The 20417-nt window shown below is 50.4% G+C and overlaps 2 protein-coding genes across 3 annotated transcripts in view; both read right to left on the bottom strand.

Moving 5' to 3' along the window:
• Positions 1-127: 127 nt before the first annotated feature.
• Positions 128-13541, bottom strand: SEMA4G (semaphorin 4G). Of its 2 annotated transcripts, none has more exons than XM_090278419.1 (16): positions 13451-13541; positions 9885-10354; positions 9632-9780; positions 9285-9347; positions 6741-6839; positions 6536-6629; positions 6276-6389; positions 5909-6078; positions 5658-5827; positions 5218-5362; positions 4831-5053; positions 4313-4428; positions 4006-4181; positions 3756-3817; positions 1352-2405; positions 128-1225 (listed from the first exon to the last, which is right to left on the bottom strand). In XM_090278419.1, exons 2-15 carry the CDS (start codon positions 10006-10008, stop codon positions 1576-1578), a joined length of 2535 nt encoding a protein of 844 aa, XP_090134545.1. In that variant the 5' UTR covers positions 10009-10354; positions 13451-13541; the 3' UTR covers positions 128-1225; positions 1352-1575. The 2 variants fall into 2 exon arrangements, with proteins under 2 accessions (XP_090134545.1, XP_090134546.1); XM_090278420.1 differs by having other exon boundaries at positions 4021-4181.
• Positions 13542-15017: 1476 nt separating this feature from the next.
• Positions 15018-20417, bottom strand: part of SLF2 (SMC5/6 complex localization factor 2) — a 46563-nt gene continuing 41163 nt past the window's right edge. Inside the window, exon 21 of the transcript XR_016511243.1 lies at positions 15018-16624. The gene's annotated coding sequence lies outside the window, so the exon portion shown is untranslated. The remainder of the gene's footprint in view (positions 16625-20417) is intronic.

The following is a 20417-nucleotide window of genomic DNA, read 5'->3' as shown; positions in this document are numbered from 1 at the left end:
CCAGTTTCCTCTGCAAATGGTTTTATGGGGATCAGAGCCAACCCTGCAGTACCTTTTCCATAGGTTCAGAAGTCTGTCCCTTGGTGATCAGGGGAAGGCAAGTTTAGACCAAGCAGATTACTCATAGTCGTGGGGGAAAAGGGTATTTATTAACCAACGGGGTGGAAGAGCTGAGCCCAGGCTCCCCACTGTCACATGCCCATTCCGCCCACCTTGGTGGTGAGTGGGGGCATTCCTAAAGTAGTGTAGCCATCTCACAATAAATACATTCATTGTGGGGTAGAGGTGGGAGAGGATGGGTGAAGGGCAGTAAAAATCCGTGGGATTCCACGTTCTCAGCTACAAAAATAACAGTCATCCTCACCCAAGGGAATGAGGGAGCTCAGTCAGGATTTGATTGTCCCATATGGGCCTGGAGACTTCAGAGGCCCCTGGACCCTGAAAGTGCCCCGGTGAGGTAGGACAGGGGTGGGAGCCAAGCATCCAAACTCCCAGCCTCTGCCCTTTGCATAGTTCCAAGAACGGGCTTCATGTGCCGGGTGAGATACCAGATCTCGCCTCCTGCTCTGGTCTAGGGGTAGCAAATGCTTGGTCCCCAAAAGGGAGGCTGGCTCATTGAGTGCAGTATGGGTCACCCGTCCTAGGGAATTGTCTGCAAGGACAGCTAAACCGGAGAGGGCTCTAAAATGTCCATGGACCAAACCTGATAGGTCCAAGGCAGCAAGAGGAGGCTCATAAGGTGCATGTGAGTGGAAATGTGAGCATGTGTATGTGAGGGACATGCCTAGAACTCTGTCTTCTCTGTCACTCTCAAGAGAGACCAAGGGGATGCAGGTGCTGACTCATAAGGGCTGCACATTAAGGGAGAAGAAGAAGAGGGGAATGATGCAGTCTTACCTCCCCACGCTGGCCTGTTCCCAAGTTCTTGACAAAGAGGTCACCACAGGGGGCTGGGACTAGGGGAAAGGACTAAATAGGATGGGATGTGGCATTTGGGAGTGTACCCAAAGTCCAGAAGAAGGGATGTAACAACAATGCACCAGAAGGTAGGGGTAGGGGGCCTGCAGCCCAGCTGATAGACATCCTTCCATGTGGGCATGTGAATGTATGCAGGGCTCAGGTGGCTTTCAGCTGACAGAGGTCTTGTTTGGTATCAGGACCATCCAGCACACAGGGCCATACAGAGGATGGTGACATCGAGGCCGTCTGGACCTGCAAGCCCTGCCTGAAAGAAAGAGGAAGGGTTTGAGCAGATGAATGGGACAGGAGGATGGGGTCCTCTCTTCCCAAGTGGTTAGGTTAAGGGAATAGGAATTAGGGCTGGGGCTGAAGAACCTGAGGGAGCACCTACCTTTGAGGAGAACCAGTTGGCCTGGGCTGCTCACAGATGGGTCTGTGGAGATTAAGGAGGGGACTTTGGCTGGGCCTGATTCTGGCTAGCCCTATATGGACATCAAAAGTTGGAAGGGCCTGAGGTTGGGGGCGGTGAAGGTAGGGTGGCTGTGTTGGGAGGCAGTGGCCCAGCCTGGGGCATACAGGCTGGCTTGGAAGAGCACTTGTCCTGGGAGGCTGGGCTCAGACTGAGCTCTCATCCAGGTGCTCTACCAGCTGCGTGTGCTTCCTCTTCTCCAGGATGCGGCTGAGCTCCTCAGCAAAGGAGCAGGGCCCTGTGGGCATTCCATTGTTGCTCTGCCTCAGGAGCACGTAGCTGTTGCCATTCATCTTACGCAGACGGCTGGGCAGTGCCACCAGCCCGTTGGTCAGCTCAGCCGGTGGTGGTGGGGGTGGTGGAGGAGGTGGGGCTGGGGCTCCTTCGCCGGGGATGATCTGGAGACAGCCACCCTCCAGGCCCCCAGCCCCCTCCCCATCATCACCCTCATCCTCCTCTCCAGGACACTGGCCTGAGACTGTCTGCAGCTGCACAGCAGAGCCCCCTGCCCTGCCAGCCCGACCCAGTGAGTATTTCCGTCGGTGCCCCTGTCTGCCTCCCCGAAGACAGGCCACATAGAGGAGGGAGGAAGCCAGGACGAGGCAGAGGCCACCAAGTGCAGCAATGGCCAGCACATACAGCAGCCTCACATCAGGTGCCAGTTGTGCCCCAGGCATGGCAGGGACTTGTGGAGCTGGGGCAGGAGTGGCTGGCCGCACCGTGAGGCTGTAGGAGGTCAGCAGGGTGCGAAGGCCATTCTCCTCAGCATAGCAGCCATAGTGGCCACTGTGCTCAGGCTGTGTGTCTGTCACCAGCAGCCCATCCACACCTACACGGTAGCCACCCTGCCCATCACTCAGGCCCATGCTCCCATTGAGCAGCCACAAGGCCCGGGCCAGGTTGGATGGCTGGTCACAGGGCAGGAGGACATCATCACCCCGGAGCACAGAACGGGTCTTCATTGGTGGTGGTGGCCCTGGAGGAAGTGGGGGGACAGGAAGAGCAGTCAATGCCTGCCAATCCCAGGGAAAGCATTGGAGATGGCAAGCCAGATGGCTCATTGCTATGTCCCCAGCACCAAGCACAGAATCTGGAATCACAGTGACAACTGGCCAAGCTCTCTGTGCTTATGCTTCCACAGAAGGTTCACACTGGCCTTCCCTGTGGTTTCAGTTCCTGCCATCTGCCAGTGATGCCCAATCTCTACCTCCAGCACAGAGTTCTCTCCTGAGCATCAGACTTGAACATCTTCCACATGCTGGGCATCACATGAGGCCTCTTGGACATGTCACAGGAACTAAGGCCAAAGCCTGCCTCCCATAACAGGTCTTTTCCTTGAATTGTCATCACCACGTATAGCACCACCAGCTACTCAGGTGCTTAATTCAGAAACCTGGGAGTATCCTTTGCCTCTTACTCCCCCTCATCTTTGTATGTAACCCTCACCAAGATTCTGTTTCTGGAATATATCTTAGACCTGCTCACTTCTCTTCTTCCCTCACTGCTGGCCCATTCTGGTCCTCATCTAACCCATCCTCCATGCAGCAGTGGGTGACCTTTTAAAAACTCTCAGCTGATCGTGCCACGTCCCTGCCTTAGCGTGGTCCCTGCCCACTTCTCCAGCCTCTTTTCTTGTTGCTCAAACATACCGAGCTTGCTCTGCCTGCTGTTCCCTCTGCTTGGGTGTCATCCCTCTCCCTGTGGCCCTCACTTGCTTGAGTAACTTGTGGGGAGAGAGCACAGCAGTGACTATCAGCACAAACTCCAGTCTGCTGGGGGCAGGTTCGAATTCTGACCTTGTCACTTAACAGCTGATTAACTTTGGGCAGTTTACTTCTCCCTGTGCTTCAGAGAGGTTGTTCCTCATGGGGATGATAATGGCATCTCTCTCATAGGAATGTTGTGAGTGTTTTCATCAGTGCCTGGCACATAGTAAGTACTCAGTACATACTAGCTATAATTATTAACTTTTGCTCTTCAGATATTAGTGTGGTCATCTGATCTTCCTTGGGAAAATACCCATTATCCTTCAAACCCTTGTATTGTAATTATTTCTTTTGTAACAAAACCCAATGGGAATAATTATAATTAATTCTGTGATCATGTGATTGCCAACTCCCCGCCCCCCACTTGGCTGTAAGTTCTGGAAGTGAGCCTGTTTTCTCATTTATAATTCTTTTGGGCAACAAATGTTGAGTACTTACTCTGTGCCAGACTCTGAAAGCACACAGACATAGCCATTCAGATACATACAACAAATGACAGTAAATAGCAAAGAGGACAGGCTATACAGACAGACCCACACACATCCATGAACGTCACTTACCTGTGTCTCTGTTGCTCTCACAGCCTCGGTTTCCTCTCTCTATGTCCTGTATCAGTGCTGTCCTAGAGAGAAAAGAACAGGACTCATGAACAAGGGGAACTGGGCTTCAGTTTCCCCAGTAGAAGGGTCAGTAGGGCTGTTGCCAACAACCGGCTCCCACTCCCCCTCCTACAGCTGGCAGGCCTTCCTCCTTCCCTCAGGCCCTTAGTCCCTGGACATGTGTGACCCTCACACCCCCACCACTTCCCACCTGCTACCCTGGGACCTGTTCACTGTGGTGGTGGCCTCCACGCAGGCATGGGTGCTGGGGTCCCAGCCACAGTAAGGGTCCCGGGCCAGGATGCAGTCATAGCAGGAGCGGTAGCGAGAGCAGCTGGACAGAGGTAGCTGGATGACTCCACTAGGGGCTCCCACATAGAGGCTATGCTGGGAGCCAGGGAGGACAGCTGGTCAGCAACACCCCCACTCTCACAGACACACACAGCCCATGCCCAACCTCCCCAACCCCTTCCCCTCTTCTGGCAAGGCCATATGGAGGATCACAACTCAAGGGTTACCTGCATCGGAGAGATGACCAGATTCTCCACAGACTGGGCCTCCTTGAAGACTTGTGTTTCTTCGATAATGTGCACCCCAGAGCCCAGGACCACAGCTTTATGGATCCAGCCATCAGCTAGTATGACAAAGGCAGAGGGTCAGGTCCCAGTAATAGAATCTGCTCTCGTCCCCCTACAACAGCCTAATGGGACTAGCTTGGGAGTCATGAGGTCAGGGACAAGATTCAGCCAGTAGCAATGACCCTCAAGACATTGGGAACTCTGGGCTTGTCATAGCAGGAATTACTGAGTTCAGAAGCATTAGTGATCGGGGTCAAATGTCATTGTGGTTGGTGATAGGAGTCGGCAGTCACCAAGAGCCAGTGTTCACTGGGGGTCAATAGTGAATGTTCATGAAGAATCAACATCAGTGGTCACCAGGGCTTTTGGCCAAGGGTCATCAAGGGGGCTAGAGGTCAACAGGGATCAAAGGACAGGACAGTCATCACCAGAGGGCTCAGGCCTGGGGTCAGAAGCACCTGTGCCCAGAAAGAGCAGGTCATAGGTGGGTCCAGCAGGCGTGGTGACAGGTGTCCCTGTGAGGTGTGTGTAGCGCACACCACGCTTGAGCAGCAGGGGCCGTCCACGTGTGGGCACCACAGGCCGAGCCATCAGTGGGTGCAACTTCACAAAGTCCAGGACCAGCGATGGCAAGTCCTGGGATGAGTTGTATCCTCGGCTGCGCAATGAATCTGTGATACACTGGGGTGAGAGACAGGGGTGGTGAACCTCAGGACTCCGCACAGGATCCTACCACCCCTCCCAGGGGTTCTGTCCTTCTGTCTGTCCTCCCCACAAGGCCAGACCCTCCTGTCCTTCCTAGGGATTCTGTCTACTGAGCACTGACTCCAGGTCTGGGCACTCACCGAGCCAGGCCGGGGCTCTGGCACCCCACCCTCGTAGCGGCCCCAGCGCCGGGCACCATTCTGGTATTCCATGTAGGGGCCTGCAAAGACAGCTTGCACCTCGGTCAGGTCATAGCGGCAGATGGCTGAAGCCTCCAGGGTCTTCCTAGGGATAGTACATAGGGGAGAGGGCTGAGTCACACTGAGTGGAGCCTGCCTACCTGCCGCCTGCCCAGCCTGGAGCCACTGTTATCCTGGCCAATCCCAGCTCTAGGCCCACAGGGCTTCCTGAGTGTTGGTAAGCCACTGTGGCCTCTAGCCTCAGGTGAGCTGGATATGCTTGAAATTCTCTCTCTGCAGCCAGCCCTCCCCACAATGGATCCTGTCTCATTCTCACTGACCTCTGCTCCGGCCCCCATGCTGTCCCCAGTTTACTGCCTCCCCACTGTCCCTGCACTGACCACTGTGTGATCAGCGTGAAGGCCGCATAGAAGTGCGTGCGGGCTGAGGTGTCAGTGTCCAGGCTGCAGACACCACGTAGTGTCTCATACTGTGGAATGTGGCAGATGAGACGCGCCTTTAAGAAGGAGGTCCACTTCTTCTGCAGGATCTTCCTCCCTCCCAGGTCTCCCTGGGGAGGTAGGGGCATGGGGTCAGGGGCCAGGGTTGCGCTTCAGCTTTACACCCTTGCCCCAACTTCAGTCCTAGTTACCTTGCACACACGGGCCACACGAGCCACACGGTAGCTGCTGCGGCTCTGAGCAAAGCTGCCAGAGCCCTCCTCAGTGGCACGTTCCGTGAAGAAGTAGTAAACCTTGTCATCGTCACCCACCACGCTGGCCTTGCTCTCCCGCACCAGGACGGAGAACACAAACTCAGCATCTGTGAGCCGGGCAGTTCAGGTGGCGTCTGAGACAGGCTGGGTGTCTCTCCCCCCAAACCCCTACCCCTCGCTCAACAATACACAGGAATAGGCAGCCTCACCTGGGGATTTGGGGATAGGATGGTCAACTGCCCAAGGGAGTAAAGATGAAGAAATAGTCCCCTGCCCCCATCATCCAGCACCTCCCCCTCCTCACCATTGAGCCAGTGCATGGGTGCCTCCTCGGTCCTCAGGGAGTGCGGATGGCGGCTCCGGCGGATGTCAGGGATGCTCCGGAATTCATACCGCGTGGCTGTGTAGAGGCCTCCATCTGGGGCAGGAACATGCCAGGCACGAGACACGTCACACACAACAAGGCACACAACACACCTAGTGGCAAGTTCTAGCAATGACATCTATGTCCCTCAACAGCATGCTTGTGGATGAGGGACTGGAGGGGAGGGGGGGCACTCTCACCGATAATAAGACCTGTGAAGCCACGGGCTGGGTCATAAGGACACTTCTCCTTCCCCTCCTCAAAGCTGGTCGGCAAGGTGAAGGCCTCAGCATCCTGGAGGAATGAGAATTCAGAAGTCAGTGGTTCCAAGGACAGGCAGGGGCCCAAGGTCAGACCAGTCTGGAGTCAGGGACCAGCGATCAGGGCTGGGGCAGGCACACTCACAATGGCTGCGCAGAGGGGCTGGAAGGCATGAGTCCCACATGCATAGAGGTGGGTGGCGTTGAGCCGTTGTAGCAGCCGCACGTGGTTGAAGCACTCCGTCTGTGGGATAGGTTGGGGGCGGGGGTGCTGTGAGCCCCGGGCCTCCTCAGAGGCCTCTTCCATTAGTCCAGCTTGGTAGTATGGCTCTTATGCCCACTCACAGGACACACAGTTCTTTCCAAGATCCCAGTGGGCCTTCTCCCTGCCCCTAACATAGAATATTCCCTGGAACTCATTGTCCTTTGCCCTCCCAGTGGTATGGCTCCTCTCCTGTGTCTTGGGTTCCATAGTACACTCTACCAGCTCCTGCACCTCCTGCACCCTCAGGTCAGGTACACCCAGGTTCCCACCACCCTATGATGCTTCTCTCGCATCTCCTTCTCAGTAACATCCCCCAACCCTGAAGCTCCCACACCCCTTTTGGGGTGACACCACCAAATCTATCCTCAGGCTCCAGCCCTCTCTCCACCCGATATCCCAGACATATCAAACTAACCTCGTCAGAAAACAAACTTGCCCCTTCTTCCCTAACTTGCATCTTCCCTCCTAAACCTGTTCATCTAGTCCTGCCCTCCTCTCTTCCTCTGTGCATCCTACTCACTCCAGAAACCAGGAGTCATCACTGCTGCTTCCCATTCCCTCACCCCGACATCCAGTCCTGCTTCCTGATTAAATGTCTCTTTGTCCTAAACATCTCTTGACTTGGTCAACTTCCCCTCCACTGTTCCCACCCTAGTCCAAATTAGTACCACCATCACCTCTTCCCTAAACCACTGCAGCAACCCCGAGGGCCCTCCCAGCCCCCTGCCACTCTTTATAAAAAACATACGTGCACATGCCTGCAGTGTACAATTCAAAAGGAACAGAAGGATATGTTGTAAACAGAGTATCCTTTTTATCCCTGTTGCCTTCAAAGGAGACAGCTGTTACCATTGTCTGGAGTTTCCTTCCAGAGCTATTCTACCAATCAGTACACTCTTACAACCCACTTTCTAAGGCATATTTTAAAAAATGTAAACCAGATCATGTCACTGCTATATTTAAAAACCCTTTAGTGGCTCACCAGAGTCCTGAACATAGGGTCCACCATGCTCATCCTGGCCCTGGACTTACTCAGCCTACTCCAGCCACACCGGCTTTCTATGCTGCGGCCCTCTTGACTTCTTTGCCTTGGTAACGATTCCTCCTCCTGCCTGTGTCCCCGGGTTTGGACTCAGGCTGGCCTCTTAGTCTCAGCTGCTCCCTTGCTGGGTGCAGTGGTGGCGTGCTTCCCCGCTCCACACCAGTCTGGTCAGGCCCCCCTCCTCTGACCCACGCCATGCCCCCAACTTCCCCATTACCTGTCCTGCTTCCAGACTCACTTCCTTTTAATCCACGTAGTGCCTGAGGCTGCATAGATATTCCTACAGTAAGTAATGTTTCCTCAAGGTGTTTACATTAATAAGGGTGGGGGGAGGAATTCTGTGGTTAAGTAAGCTGGAAATCACAGGTAAAACCTACCTGTACTGGGGACTTCTCAGAGCCTTAAGGGTATTGCTGTGCACTGTGGGATAGAAATGCAGCTTTTCCCAAACTCAGATGATCATGTAATCCCTCTTTTGAAAATTAATGTTCCTCAGAGCATGCTTTGGGAAATGTTCTGTCTACCCCAAGTGCGGTCCAGGGACTGGCAGTGTCAACTACACCTGGGAGCGTGTTAGAACTGCAGAATCTTGAGATTTTCCCAGACCTACTGAGTTAGCATCTGCACTGATAATATTAAAGTTTAAGAGTATCTAAAGTATCAAGTGGTGAGGGTGCTCATTGTCACAGGATAAAATCCAAACCCTCCATGACCTGGGCCCCACCTGCCTCCCAGCCCCATCTTCTATCCGTGCTGCATCGCTGCATCAGAAGGCAGCCTTTGATGGAAGCTCCAAGAGGCACCTCTTTAAACACACTTGTCCCAACACCACCCCTGATGCTCTGAATCAGAATCTGTGGGCCGGTGGACCTTGGGAATGTGTATTTTTAAGAAGCTCTCCAGAAGGATCTACTACATAGCCAGGCATGGGATGCCTACAGACACCCTGTTTCTTTAGCCAGAAAGGGCTGACACTGCCCCCAGAATCCTGTGTGCCTGAGCTATTCCTTGACCAAAGCCTCATTTTTCTCATCTCTAACGTGGAGGATAATACTATTTCACAGGGTTATTTTAGAATTAGGTGAGATAGTAGCTAAGTCAGCACTTACTAGAGATTAATTACTGTTATCAGGATTGTTATTTGGGAGCCTGGAGGAAATTAAGATGCCATCACAGACCAAGCTAATAGGTCACCAGATGTTTGGATTAGAAGTGCTGTGCCTGGGGCTTGCCACTCCAGTAGCACTTATAATGTTTATTGTGGTTGCTGCAATTGACTGGCTGATCGTTACCTCTCCATCTGTGCTCCCAGCCCTGACATCCACAACTGAAGAGGAGGAGGTGGAGGAGAAAAGGAGCTGGGGACAGGACAGATCACATACCTGATTGTTTTTTCCTTTTTGATGACATTTGCTTTGCATCTCTGGGGAGGCCTCCCAGTGGATCTGGAGAGGGGCAAAGGGGAGAAAGGCTGATGCACGGGCCCCAGTACCCTTGCCTTTCCCCATTACCTGCGGGACCAGGTGATAGGACCCTGGGGAGCTGGGGAAATTGGGGTGGGGTTAAGTTTCAGAAGGAGCATGGGGCATAAGGGAGACCTGGGCAGAGAAGGGTGGCTCTGTCTGACCAGGGGCCTGTGGAAGGCTGGCAGGGTTCCCAGGAAGTTGAGGTCCTGGGGAGCTGGATGAAGCTGGAGACCCTCTGGGTGGCCCAGGTTCCAGGGGCTGACCTCTTTGTGAGCCCCATCTCCTATGTCGTGGGCATTGAGAGAGAACAGGGCGCCCCGAGCTCCCACCAGCAGCCTTGCCGAGGCTTCCTCCAGCAGCAGTGTTGAGTAGTTCTGGGCTGGGCCCTTGAAGTGCCGCGTCCCAGAGAGCTCTGAAGAGAGCAGGAGCTGTGAGCCCAGTTCTGGGGCTGCCTCCCACCCCCAGCCCTGGCTCCTGCTGTCTTTTGAGGTTGGGGCAGGGGGAAGTCAGTCTAACCTTCGTAGGGGATAGTCATCCGAGGGGTGGCATCTAGTTCTCTGGATGGTCTCCGTGGTGAGGGCCCAGGGACTGCAGTTGCTGTGAGGAAGCTCAGGAGGAGGGGCCAGAGCCTCCCCCACATTTTCCTGGGGAAGCCCAGACCAACAAGACCCCGAAGGGGACCCAGGGCCAGAGTTAAGGGGATGATGGGAAGAATAGTCACAGGGGTCAAGGGCCAGGGAGGTTACTTGGAAGGTCAGGGGTCATGGGGCCAGGGAGGGTCCTGGAATTGGGGGGACATGGAATCATAGGGTTGCGTGGCCATGGAATCCCAGGTAAGAGGTCAGAGGATCACATGCTGTCTGTCTGCATCAAATACAAAGTCCATGGTGAGAGGCAGCTGTGGGGTCATGGAGGGTTTGTATGTCTCTGGTGGAATTACCCTGCCTTGAAAGCAGGGCTAGTCCTGGTTCTCTGTGGTTTGGTTTCTGAAGGAAAAAAAAAACACAGGAAAAAAAAAGCCCTTTGATCTGTGTGCGGGTGGAAAGTAAGTGACATTATCCTAGACTTCAGGGGGTACTGAAGGGAGGAGGCTGAGCATCTGCAGAACTGCCACGTCAGGATCATCAGGATCGACTCAGCCATTTGGATGCAGGAAGTTGGGTGGAACTTGCCCTCTTTACAAAACCCTTGACTCCTCCCAACCTAAACCCAAGGTAATAGTCCTTCTCTGACCAAGTTAGAATCTTAGGTAGGCCTCCATCTTGGTGGGATTTAGGTTCTCAGGGAGAACGCCTTCTCCTCCTGACAATGACACCCACCCAACTGGGCAGCAGCTGCCCTCACTGCCTGCGGGGGTGCCTTTTGCAGGAAGGCCTGGGCAGAGACGTTTAATGGACCTTTGTTTATTTTGCCCTGTTTTCCCTTTGTTTTTTCTTTTCCCTGGCCTGAGAGCTCCTTCTGGAATTTCTCTTTAATTAGACACTTCTTCTCAGCATTCCTCTCTGAGGGGGTGCACATTTCTGCCCCGCCCATTCGAGTCTGTACTGCGCCCTCTGGCTAGGCATCTACACATGTCCCAACTTGCAAACGGGCACTCACAGGCAATCGGGGGTATCTGGCCCCCAGGCAGCATGAGTGTAATGTCTGTGCAGGAGGCTATAATGTGCAAGTCCAGTTGACTAAGATATGAGCAACATGCAAAAGCTGAGCAAGCCCTGGTGGCTGTGGCTCAGTGGATTGAGTGCTGGCCTGTGAAACAAAATGTTGCCGGATTGATTCCCAGTCAGGGCACATGCCTGAGTTGCAGGCCGGGTCCCCAGTTGGGGGTGCACAAGAGGCAACCACACATTGATGTTTCTCTCCCTCTCTTTCTCACTCCCTACCCCTCTCTCTAAAAATAAATAAATAAAATCTTAAAAAAAAGAAAAAAAGAAAAGGTGATGATAGGATCCCTGAGCTCTTGGCCACCTCCCTTGGCATATCTTTGAGACTATTCCCACATCTGGACCCTCCTTCAAGCCGACCAGCTGGGGATGGAGTAAGGGGGTAGGTGGCAGGCCTCCTCTGAGCACTGTAACATGCCTGGTCTCTGAGGTGGCTGCTGAAGACTTCCTCAGCTGGGCTAGGTATGGAGAAAGGCTGACCCACCCATTCTCATCAGATGCCCACAGACGGGGACAGAGGGGTCACTGGCCTCTCCCCTCCCTTCCAGGTCAAAAATTAACTAGTGGCCTTGAAGAGAGGGGCAGGACTGGGAGCTGGCCAGAGGGAGAACAGGAATTTGGAGCATTTATTCAAGAGGTAAGTTCACCACTATAGTGGACAGAGCCCACTATGGAGAATGGAGTATGAATACTGGAAAAAAAGTCCCTGGCCCCCAGAAAGGGCATCAGCTACTGGTTTAGGGGCCACGGCAGCAGAAGGTCCTAGGCAAACTGCCCATGCTCCTCTCCTCACAGTGGAGGCACACCTGTTTACCTTTGAGGCCTCTTATTTGTTCAGTGAAGAAGGAGGGGGTAGCCCTATGGCTAGTGGGAAGAAGTCCCCAGGATTGGTCAGGAGGAACACACCCCAGATCACAGGAACCACTCAGAGTGTGGTACATGGCACACTTACACAGATTTACACAAGTCACATGTATCTAGAGGAGGGTGATGTGTATGCAAACAGATGCATACACACATACATATGCAATGGAGGGCTATGAACACATGTATGCACAGAAGAGTCATGCGCATACACATAGGGAGGTTTGTGTACACATGTTCACCTAAAGGGCCTACCAAAAGTGCTCATATGCATTAACATGTAAAGCTGTATTCATATGCCCATTCATTCAGCAGGTCGCACAGTCTCAGAGGTTGACAAGGAGGGTTATAAACCCACACATGTACACCTATTCACAGGCAGGTCCTGCACATAAATACATATATGGAGGGACATGCACAAAAACTCATTGATACAGTGGGTCAGGCACTGTTATGTTCACAGAAGGGTCAAGTACATGTGTATTCACAGCCTTCAAACACACAATTACGTCTACACAGACACAAGCATATGGGGTCCAGTTCTCACTGCGGATTTGGAGGCTGCCAGTGTCCACGAAGGGCGAGATAAAAGGCAGAACCCTCCCTCCCTCCCCAATGTCCCAATTCTAAGGCCAGATTCCCAGTATGTGTGTGTGTGTGAGAGGGTGGGGGTGGGGGGAAGCTTCTGATCTCAGGTGCTGAAATGGCATGGGTGCATGGGTCAAGGCTGCTCTACAGGGAAGGAAGGCGGCCCCTAGTTTTAGCAAAGGAAAGATGGAATGAGTAACTTGGCACTCCTCTACTCCAATGTATACTGCAGTTCTAGATATGGGACTTGGGCCTGAGCTCTCAGCCCCCATTTAAAACCTGTTGGGAGAGAGGGCGAGGCTAAGGGGCAACTAGGCTTCAAGGTCTCCAGTCCACACCCCACACTCCACCTCTGGTTCCATAGTTTGTGTTCCTCCCCACGGCCAGCTCCCTGGACTCTGATCACCTTCCCACTAGGTGGATCCTAGGGCAGAGGGAACTGAGGAGGGGAGACAGTCCCCGCCAACAAGATAAATGTAGGATCAGCAGGGTCTCATCCTTCATCCTCGATATCCACCTTCTTAGTGTAGGAGGAATCTCCCTCTGCCCAGTAGGATGGTGGTCTCTCCTGGCCTGTGAGCCCTTCCCCCGCTACCTCTTTCCTCCATCTCCTCCCCGGTTCTCTCTTTTCCTCGGGTCTAACATCAGTTTCTACTGCTGCAGCTCGAGGACAAGGTCTCCTAACCCACCGGACGCCAGGAGATGTGACCCAGATCCCGGGGAACACTGCTCGCCACGCGGCCCCGGCACTGCGCCGATCCCCGACTCCTCGGTGATGGGTCTGCGCCCATCGCGACCCGAGGCCTCGCCCGCGCCCCTCTACATCCTTTATGAGGGACCAGGGAACTTGGCAATGAAAAAGGCCTGGCCCAGCTTGTAGGGTAGAATGGATGTGGGGAAGGCCTGGCCTGGCCCCCGCCTCCCGGCCCAAGCAACGGCACCTCCCTGACCCTCTTCCTCTCTCACCTTTGCGCTCGGATCCTGGGCCATAGAGACAGCGACGCGCAGCTCTGGGCCCCAAAGCACCAGCTGCAGGATGAAGGGGCCCGCGGTCAGAGGCGGGGTGGGGTGGAGGCGGAGCCTTAGGTGGGGCGGGACCTAGAAGGCGGGAGATGGAGGCGGGGCCGACAGGGTGGGGTGCCAAGAAGGACGCTGTGCTGCTCCCTCCTTTCGCCCCCCCCACCTCTATACAATAGAGACGCTTTAAGGTCTATGGCATCCCCCGCCCTCAAGGTGTGCGGTCCCGGTATTGCCCCCTGGTGGCGGTTTCACCACACTGAGTGCCCTCAACGGCTCATAACCCACCTTCTTCTCTAGCCCTAGGACCACTCCGACTTTTCCCTGCTAGAGATGTGCAAACCTGTCCTCCAGGGGCATAAAAATCCCCCCAAACCTGTAGGTCTGAAGGCCTGTCCTCACTTCTTGAGCTTCTGCCACCGCCTTGTGCCCTCGGCCTAAGGCGCAGAGAACCACTGCACATGGAGACCAAGCGTTGGGGCAGTTCTGAACACAAAACAGGGTCTTGATTCTTACCTCAAGATCCCCGTCTCCTGGTCCATCAGCCTGAGGTGGATGAAGGGGGTCAGGCCTGGAGGGATGAAGTAACAGCCTGACCAGAAGTACACACACAAAATGCAGTTTTTCTGGATAAATAAGCCACAACTATCTGTACCTGTCCACTCAACCAAATCTTAGGCATAACTGGAGTGCACCTCCTCAGGGACTGGGTCACTCAGACACCTGTCTTCCCCTCCAGCTCACCTTGGACCTCTTTCTTACTCCAGATCTTTTGGTGAACTCCTCCTAGTCATAAAATATTCCATTCTTCCTTGGTTCAATCCCCTTACTCAGTAGCAATCTAGGGAGCCTCCTCAGAATCAACCCCTCAACTCCATTAACTCAGCTAGGATGGGACTCCCATGCAAACTTGAGCTCTTCAGTTTCTCAACTTGGGCCATGCCTCCTTCCTACTGCCTGCCTATACAAGACCCCTGTATGGTTTCACTCCACCTGAGCTCTAGCCATGACCTGGCCTGTTCCTCCCTCTCTTATCCATGACAGTATTGATATGGTCCCAATAGCAGGACCAAAATAATGAGGGCCACAGGTAACTAACTCATGTGCCTCGAGTCTGCACTCTTGGAGGGACAGAAGGTAGGGGTACAGGTGGATGAGCACTGGCCTGGGAGTAGGTGAACAAGATTCAAGGGGCTCTGTCATTATTTAACTGAAGGGACCCAGGGAAAGACACATCATCCTTCTCTTTCTGAAGTCGCCAGTGCTCAGTTTGGCACTTCCTCATACAATCTCGTAGTTGGGGCTGCCATGTGTGACTAAGACAGCAGGGCACATGTCGCACTTCCACCTCCCCCAGCACTCTACAAATAGGATGTGTGCACGTGGAGGGGGCGGTAGCTGGGGAGAAATGCTTCAAGTGTACACACACATCTACAGAGTGCCAGCTTCATTAAAAAAAAAAATTGTACTTTCATTCCATCCTGAGGGATTAACAACCTGACTTTATAGATGGGAAAACAGGCTCTATGAGGTTAAATAACTTGCCTTGAAATTATTCTTGTGTTTATAGAGAGGACAATCAGGACTGGGAAAGCCTGACAAGAGGGGAGGATAAGCCTTAAGGGGTATTATCAGAGCAAAGGCACAAATGTGTAGGTTTGTGTTGGAGAGTAGGCAGAGGGAAAGGGCATGAGAGAGGAAGGTGCGTTTCATCTGATGAGATGGGAGGGTTCCCAGCAGGTAATAGAAGGGAAAGCCAGAGAGTAGTTTGGAAAAGACTACAGAAGGAAATTCTGAAAGAGCTGACCAAGAAAGGAAGTCCAAGCTACGAAGACTGAGAAAGACATGGCTAATAAAAATAAATCTGCAGTTCTTGTGGGAAGGTGGGTTGGGGTGATAGTGGAGGAGCAACAGGAAGACTGCTAGCCCCATAGTACCAGACAGGAGAGAAATTAAACTGCAGGGGGCCCAGTGGGCTAAGGGATACAGCTCCCGTGTTCTCACAGAACTCACAGGGGCTACTGTATACCTTAGGAGGTGGCAAGTAGGCCAAAGTGATGTGGTGGTAGGTTCGGCATCCCACTCACCTATTCTCTACAAGGCATGCCTTTCTCCTCCAAGGTGTTCTGATGGCAGACTCAGAACCTCGCACATTTTCAAGTGTGCAAAATGTCTAAATCACAATGCTGAGTTCAGGCATGGCACTTGCTACAGTGTAGCTGGGCAGTTGCTTTAGTACCTCTGATAATATAGATTCAGACCACAATGCATTTCTCTCTGCTGTCCTTCCACGTCAATCTCTGAACCTAATGAAGTTATCAGATGTGACTGTAATTAATGGAACTTTCTATAGGAAGCCCCTTTGATTGATAATACTTCTCTTTGCAAATCAAGCTGATAAAACATGAATAAAGAGAAGATGGACAGTGGAAGAGACTCAAAAGCAAAGCAAGAAATTACTCTTAACCTAGTCATGAATTTGTGTCCTGGGACACAGGCAGGTCATTCTTTGAATATGTTGTTACTCAGCATTAAGAGTCACTACCTTGGCTGTTTCACAGGGTGGGCTGTGAGAGGATCCCATTGGAAAACCTTGTGGTGTACTTCACAAATGGAACACAAATGTAGGTTTTGGTTTTGCTAGGCTACTCTCCCCAACTCTGTTGTAGGCAAGTGGCTGATGGCAGTGCTGGTTGATCTCGGCCACCTACACACCAGCGTTTGTCTCCAGGCTTTGCACGGAGTAGTTCCTCCCTGTAGCAGGGATCCTAGGTGTAGGGGGTAGGTATGAACTCCTGAAACTTGAGCAGAGGTTCCCTGAGGCAAAAGAATTCTGGCCAAGTTGTCCTGTTTGCTGTTCACTGTGGCAGCATTTGCTCCTGCTTTGCCATCTCCACCTCTGGCTTGCCCAGCACTCTCCCTTTAGGTGGTGTGATCTTTATTTTGGCCATATTACAGCTGAGGTGCTTCTTCAGTAGGGACTGTGCCAGTGCAACAATGCTGTAGTCTCACTGTTCCACTGTGACTCAGAAGCCTGTTTTGCCTATTAAGTTTTCCTCCCAGCCAGTCGTCTTGGAGTCAGACCCAAAGCTGGGCCTTCTGGTTTGACCTCTCGACTCCAGCCTGGGGAATGGTTAGCAAGGAAAAGGGAGTGTCAGGACATGTCCACAAATGCTGAAAAATCACCACCCACCACCCCTTTCTCAGCTTTAGTATGCTGGGTTTTATAAAGTCACAAACAATTTTTTACCAGCAGAGACAGCTGAACAGACAAGTCTCTGGGGCTCTCTGTGTCAGAAGGAAGAAAACACACATATAGTTTTAAGAATTATGGTTTGCTCAGATGTCAATGAAGCCCAAGTGCCTTAAGGTCAATTTTGTCTTCTGGAAGAGCCTCAACTTAGAGCAAAATAATTATAGCTAGCATTTATTGAGTTCTTGCTATGTGCCAGGGACTTTGGTAAATTTGTCATGCAATACTAGCTCCTTTGGCCCTTACAAACACCTCAGGTAGACACCGTTATTATTCCTCTTAACAAATGAAGAAACTAAGACTCAGGGAAGTTAAATAACTTGCCAAGGATCAAAGAATTGTTATGGTGAATCTGGAACCTGAGGTCAGGACGAAGGGCGAGGAGGCCAAGGTCCTTAGTTGTAGAAAGCTGTGATGCCTGCCTCCCAGGAAGTTCTTAGGCAACATTTCTGCTTTTGTCTGTGCTGTCACCCAGACCTCTCCACCTTACTGCTGGAGAAAAATGCTCACAAGCTGTCAGAAGTGGGGAACACCGACAGGGTTCTGGAACCTGAGGCCTCTGGCAACTATGTCTAGCCCTTCTATGATCTCCTAAGAACAGCTGCTCCTGCGTGGAGGTGTCAAGCTAGGTCTCCCTGCACCTGACATATCCAGAGCTGTATCTGCCTGGCAGGTTGGAGGTGATCCTGAGCCCTGCCTCCGCACTGTACGGCTTCTCCTAGACTCTACAACAAGAGGGCCAGGCCAAGGGTATTCTTTTCTAGTCCTCTTTCCCCAAAAACAGAAAGTATTTTCACCTGGGTAACAGAAGGTTAGATTCATGAGAACTCTGTGTTGTTCACCACTGAATCATAAAGAGTGCCTAGCTGGTTGTAGCGACTCAACAGTTGTTCAACATAGTGGATGAGGTAATGTAAGAATGAGATTACTGAATTCCTGACTGCAAAGTATACATATAGCAAATTATTTTAACTGGGTTATATAAAAGTGAACTGTGTAAAACTATGGCTTTAAGTATTCCCAAAACAGAAGACATCAAACTAAAAACCCTACTGGAGAATCCCAAGCAAGAGGAAGAAAGGAAGAAAACAGTTTAAAAAGCAGCAGATGGGCAGGGGAAGAAATAGAACATTCCAGATACTTAACCATCCCCACTCCCAAACAAATACTATCAAACACATGTTCAAACTGAGAAAAAGCCATTTTAATAGCACACACACATACATTCATAGGACTTTAAACAAGATGTAGTATAAAATCCGAAAAAAAAAGAAAAGAAAAAAGAAACCTGCATCTATTTGTAAACTGCCTAAGAGCTGGTGGATTAACTGGCTGACAGGACTGCCCAGGGAAAAGAAACACAGGTAATGAGGTGCACCAACGCTGTTAACAAGCAAGAAATAACCACAGGTCACGCTCTACACGTCCAGCTACCTGTACCCTAATCTGCCTCCTTAGAGGCAAACTGAACAGTCCTTCCCTAATTCTCAACTCAGTCACTTATGGATCACCTCTTATATTTTTACTTTTCAAAACTTAAAAATTATTCTTGGTTTAAAGACTTCACACATTATTACTGGCCAGTCCCCACCAACTACACTTGTTTTGACAGAAATAAAAATGCAAAAGTTCCAACTGGGCCTGGATGACAACACACCATTTTCTATCTTTTATATCTGGGGAGATTTTTGTGAAGTCAAAAGCAAGTTATTACTTGTACCTCAAAACAAAAACAAAATGCCAACCTTTCAAAAGGTGACAAAGGCACCACTGCCATCAGGAGATAGACAGAAAATGTACAAATGCTGTTACTTCACTGCTACGTAGATGCATTTTGTGCATGGAGAGCATCTTCACTTAACATGATATAACTAACAGAATTGTATTTTTGGATAACAAGAAAAGCAGTTTAGAAAAGGCAAACAGTTACACACAAAAGCATAAACACAATATCTTAAATTTCAGCTTGCAGTAAGGGTAATAAGTTTGACATACATATCCAGAAAATTAGACAAGGCGATTTTTGGCACTGTAATATTGCCAAACACACCACCACTCAGTGCAAGCTTTGTTTGCCAAGTCTCCAAAGTGGCCTGACATTCTCTGTGCAATGAACATTTTCTCCCCCACATCCATCCCTTTCACTGGGTAGGCAACAGCAGGAGGGAGACAAAGGGTACTCAAGAGGGAAAAGGGTAACACTTGATTTGGGAGAAAAACCATGGGCTACTTGTGCTAAGAGAATTACACAATTGTTATGAGAACCTGAATGCAAATACTGACTGGAATATGACCTGGAGACTGAAGACATCTACCAGAGTCATAAATGCAAATGTCCAAACAGGTGTTTGGCCATTTATTTTAAAGGGACACATGAAGTATTTTTTTCTAATGGAGAAAGATAATTAAAAATAGAGACTTTTCTTATTGGAACTGCTAAATAAAAATGTATCAAAGTGGTTTTGAATTTGATGAGCAGTTATCTGTTGAAACTGCAATACAAAAGGGTCACTTAAAAAGAAAAACCTGAATAACCCACTTGTCCCCCATCAATGTACACAATTAGAAAATATTTACACACTGTAATTACAAGCAATATAAGCAGTATTTTATACTTTTGAAATTTTGTACACTTTACACAATGCAAAATGAGAAAAATATGAACACTTATAAAATTACACACAAATAATGTATCTACAAATTATTAAATTACAGAGTGTGAAAGCCCCCACTGTTGGGCAGATAGATGCCAGAGTTTCAAGCTTCTGTCAAATATAACTCTTTGTATTTATCTCAACCTTAAGTGGCATTTTCTAACAATACCCTTGAGAGGTAGTATCAAGGTAATAATATTCTTACCAGTAAACTCAACACAGAATAAAACTTTTGTTGGCCTGACAGGGTTCTTAGGAACTGGATTTACTTAGGTCTCCTTTAAAAAATCTCTAACTGCTCAATGCTTGACATGGGCTCAAAAATTACTTATGCTACTTTAAATGATAAATTTAAAATAAAATGTGTTTTACTCCTAAGCCTCAATTTAGAGGTAGAAAACTATTTTCCAAAATTTGATTTCTCCCTTCTCAAGCTGCAAACATCAAATCCAATTCCCTTCCCTGCCATCATCTTTTCCCTCATTACTGGAGACCTCAGGATAGCTAACAATGTCATCCAAGTCAACACTGAAAGAAAAAGTTGGCATTTTCTTTAAAGAAACAAACCCTCCTAAAAGGGATACTTGATCAACAAAAGAATTTTTCAGTTAGCTAGTAAGAGTTTATTACTACCAAAGGCTTCAAAGCGCCCCTGGGCTAAGACCAGCATGTGCACTTCTACATTTAAAACAAAGGCTGGTTTTCCAGTGTTTAAGAATTTAGAGCAGCTGTGGTTTTCAAGTGCAACAACTTTAACATATAAGCACAAACACGTGTGTGTGTGCACACATGCGTGCAGTGTTCTAAAGAATAACACCATCCAGGTCTCTGCCAAGGTTAAACACTCATGAAAATAAGGTTTCTGGAAACTTGTCCAGATTAAACTTTTATAATACCAACTTCTGTAATATGGCTACTGACGGGCCAGAATGCTAATATTTAGCCAAGATTCTATGATTTAACCAGTATTTTTTAAAAATGCACTGGAAATTAAAAATAAACTGCATAT

Source organism: Furipterus horrens, unplaced genomic scaffold, assembly GCF_987537825.1.
Source record: "Furipterus horrens unplaced genomic scaffold, mFurHor1.1.pri manual_scaffold_5, whole genome shotgun sequence".
NCBI lineage: Eukaryota > Metazoa > Chordata > Mammalia > Chiroptera > Furipteridae > Furipterus > Furipterus horrens.
The sequence above is the reverse complement of the archived record's forward strand: the minus strand, read 5'-3'. Positions and strand labels throughout refer to the sequence as shown.